The following is a 4,071-nucleotide window of genomic DNA, read 5'->3' on the forward strand; positions in this document are numbered from 1 at the left end:
CTGGAACAATTGCATTGGTCACGGAAGCTTAATGCATTGCTATTCTGTATTTTTAACATCAGTCTCTTATGAGCTTGGTAAATGTGAATTGCCACCATGAAAAAAAAAATTTTCCTCTGGACAAAATTTGTTCTCTGAACCTGTTGGACTCAGAGCTTTGAATTCTGTGTTGAATGCCAGTTGGGATGTTTTTGGCACCCGATCAAGACCCCTGGTTGCTGATCCTTTTCCTTCACATCCTCTTTTCACTCCTCATGTCCAGGATTCTCTATCCTGGTTGCATATCAAAATTATGCATGAAGAATTTTATTCAATGCAGACTCTCAGACTCAAACCCCAAAGATTCTAACTCAGTCGATGTGGTTGACACAGAATCTGTATTCCTAAGAAGCCAAAGGATTCTAGTGAGGCTACTATGTTCATCTTCTTGATCCCACAGGTTATTCCAGGAGCAAAGAATCAGGAAGTATTTTATTTGGAGGATAGTGGGGGAAGGTCTCCTGATGAATAAGAACTCCCTTCTACAGCATCCCTGACCTTTCAATTTGCCATGGAAGCTGGGTATCAAGGAGCTTGACCAAAAGCTGCCAGTCCACTAAAGCTTATCAATGTTAAGAAAACAGCCAACCTCTGGAAGCATTGGCCTTTAACTATAAGTATCATGAGAATCCCATTAGTTGTTAGTGAAATGGCTACTGGTACACTGTTTGGGACCACAAAAATACATATGAGACCAAAGTCGGATATATAATTTATGGCACTCAATGCAAAATTTAAAAATTATCAATAGTTTCAAGATAGTAAGAGTAAAGCATTAAACCAAACGAGTACTCTGAGCAAAGGGCCTTGGTCTCCTGCACAATTACACACCCAGGAAGCTGGCTGGCCCTATTTAGGAGTATGGAGGCAGAGCTACCATTAAGACAAGAGAAAGACTGTAAATCAATGAATATGTTCTAATCTGTATCCATCTTCCTTTTAATTTGCATATCTTCCTGATCCACACAGCAGCCAAGGATCTTTTAAAAATGCAAATAGATGGTGTCACTCCCTTACCTAAGGTATTTAGTGGCATCCCATTGCTCAAGGTGGAAGTCTGAGGTTCTCAGTGGCCCACAAGCCCCTGTGCCACCTGACCCCCTGCCTTCCTCTCTCACCTTGCGCTCCCCATTCTCTCTGGATGCTCCAGTTCACACTGTCCTTGTTTCAGTTCCTTCCACTGCCCAGGCCTTTGCTGCTCAGAGTGTCCACAAAGGCTATTCTCTGTAGCCAGAGAACTTTCCATACCTCATCTCACCTAGCTAAATTCCACTTATCCTTCAGGTCAAAGGTTAAGTGCCGCTTCTTGGGATCTGTCTGTTTTCTCTTGTGACCCACTATTCCCAGCCTTCCTCGAGGGTGCCCTGTGCAGTTATTTGTTTAACGTCTATCTGCCCAGGTGACTAAATGCATCTGTATCTTATTTCTGTCACACTTTCCTTGCTTAGCACAGAGCCTGAAACACAGGAGATGGACTAGAAGTGTTTTTTAATTGATGAGTGTGGGGGGGGGGGGAATGAAGAGAGGGTAAAAATGCCAGCTACCCGTGTTTTCTTCTTGTTAAAGAAATACCACCACTCCCAAAGGCCACTGGCTTGATAGCCCCAATCACTCCATACTTGGCCTTGACCTTTCCTTACTAATTGAAAACAATGCAGTTGGTCCAGGACAATCCAGGTTCTTAATTTTAATCTCGGTGTGCTTATTGACGGCACTCTGGCTCACCAAAAATTCCATGGGGGATTTTTTGTGGTCACTCCTTACGTACCGGGATTTCGTAGCATGAGAACCATCTCTCCTTCTCTTTCTCTCTCTGTGTAGGGGAACTGGGGAGAGACGGTGTCTGTGATTTGGTGGCTCTGGGGTATTAACAGCAAGAGCTTAAGTTATTAAACAGAGCAGCTCTAATCCTCCAGGTTTCCTGGAGCAGGGGGGATTATTGTATTTTTTTTTTTTTTAACGGCAGAGTCCATGGAGCTATTCTAATGAATAGCTCCCTGCCAGGCCAAAACTGACCCCAAATGCCTTTCCGCTAGGTCCGCGTCCCCACCGTGGGAGAGGTGATGGAGTTCTACTTGGAGATCGACCCCGTCACCTTGAACCTGATCATCTTAGTTGTGAGCTACGTCATCCTGCTCCTGGTGTTCCTCGTCTCCTGTGTGCTCTATGACTGCCGAGGCAAGGACCCCAGTAAGGAGTATGCTCCCGAGGCCACCGTGGACGCCCAGCCCTCCATACGCCTGGTGATGATTCCACAGAGCACGCCTGGGGCCCACTGGGCGAGGGGGCCTGGCCTTCATATGAAAGATCCTGCCCCACTGGGGAAGAAAAGCACCATGGTGTGAGCTGGATATGGGACCCTAGGGAGAGACCCCTGGACCCTGGGGAGAGACCCCTGGACTTGCAAGAGAGGACCAACCCTTGCCTATGGTGGCTCCAGTTCTCTCAGCACGTGGGTCCTGCTTGGCTAAGGAGGCTGGACGTCTGGTCTTACTTTCTGATTTCTGGTCCCCCCCTCTTTGTGGATAAAGCAACTGTTTAAGGTAAGATGCCCAAGGTGGTCTTCAGTCGAATTCTCCAAATGCAAAATATCAGCAGGACCATTGCGTGATGAAGTCAGTCACTGTCATTCCTGAGAGGAGAGGTTGGCGTTGAGTAAGGGTTGACAGGAGAGAGTGCAAGAGTGGGGTGTGTATGTGTGTGTGTGTATGAGACAGAGAGAGAGAGAGAGAGAGAGAGAGAGAGAGAGAGAGAGAGACAGGCAGGCAGGCAGAGAGAGAGAAATGAGGAATGACACTCACTCAAATCCTTCCTATACGTTCAAGGTGACCATGCTGGACTGACTTCAGGTTACTGTGATTTCTGTACTTAGCAGTTCTTCACCTGGTGATAGTAAGTCAGTGTAGGGAACATGGTCACTGTAGAGCATACAATGAAGATGACAAAGCTTGGAGCCCGGGTTCAAACCTGCCTCCTCCACTTAGCAGCTGTGTCATCATGGCTGTGTCAGGCCAGCTCTTCGAGCCTCAGCCTGGTGACGGGACCTCAAAGATGCCCGGGCTATGTAAATGAGAGAGCACTTGAGACCTTGCTTGTCGCATGGCCATAGCGATTATGACACTTGGGGACATGATTCCCTGCATTACTGCTCATCAAATTGTTTGACCTGAGTCCTCCAATCTGTAACACAAAGTTTGTGAAGACTCATTAAAAAGTCAAGGTTCTTCCAAGTGCAGTGGCACACAACTATAATCCCAGCGGCTTGGGAGGCCAAGGCAGGAGGATGGCGGGTTCAAAGCCAGCCTCAGCAATTTAGCAAGTCCCTATGCAACTTAGCACGACCCCCCGTCTCAGAAGGAAAATTAAAAAGGTCTGGGGATGTGACTCCGTGGTTAAGTGTCCCTGGGTTCAATCCCCGATGCCAAAAAGAAGGTCAAGGTCCCTCAGCTTGGTGTCTCCACTCCCCAGAACCCTGCTGGGCATCTTTCTCACGCTCTTTGTTCATTGCTGTTGACTAATCATTTTGTTACCTGTTCATTTATTTACTTGCCTAATTTTGCATTATTATCTCCAGAGGGTGGGTGTGTGTGTGTGTGTGTGTGTGTGTGTGTGTGTGTGTTTATTAATCCTCCTCTCCCTGAGCTCAGGGCAACTTATGTGTTCATTCAGTGATTTATTCAACCCTTCTTCCCATGAAGTCCTGGGTAGAAATACAAAGAAACAAGCACATCAAGCCCCCTGCCCTCTGGTCTTTGCTGCCTGACAGAAGGAAGAGGGGTCCCAGGTGACTTAGTCAATGAAGAAGGAGAAGGCACTGCAGGTGCTCTGCTAGACCCAGGGTCCAGGAGTCCACAGAGGTGCCACGTGTGCAGGAAGGGCTCAAGGAGCACTCGAATGATGTTGAGTGGCCAGTTCTGTCTCAGACGTGGGCATCAAAGATAAGAGACTCTGATTGAAGGGTGAGTGGCCCCCACAGCCCTCTGGAGAGCAGGGCCTGGCACAGCCTCCCTGCCAGCGGTCACAAGGAGCACG

The 4,071-nt window shown here is 47.8% G+C and overlaps 1 protein-coding gene across 1 annotated transcript; it reads left to right on the plus strand.

Moving 5' to 3' along the window:
• Positions 1–2,102: 2,102 nt before the first annotated feature.
• SMIM36 (small integral membrane protein 36) lies at positions 2,103–2,384 on the plus strand (the record flags this gene model as incomplete). The annotated part of the gene is made up of 1 exon (XM_081272779.1): positions 2,103–2,384. One exon carries the CDS (start codon positions 2,103–2,105, stop codon positions 2,382–2,384), a length of 282 nt encoding a protein of 93 aa, XP_081128905.1.
• Positions 2,385–4,071: the final 1,687 nt, after the last annotated feature.

Source organism: Spermophilus citellus (assembly GCF_964194105.1).
Source record: "Spermophilus citellus genome assembly, chromosome: 17".
NCBI lineage: Eukaryota > Metazoa > Chordata > Mammalia > Rodentia > Sciuridae > Spermophilus > Spermophilus citellus.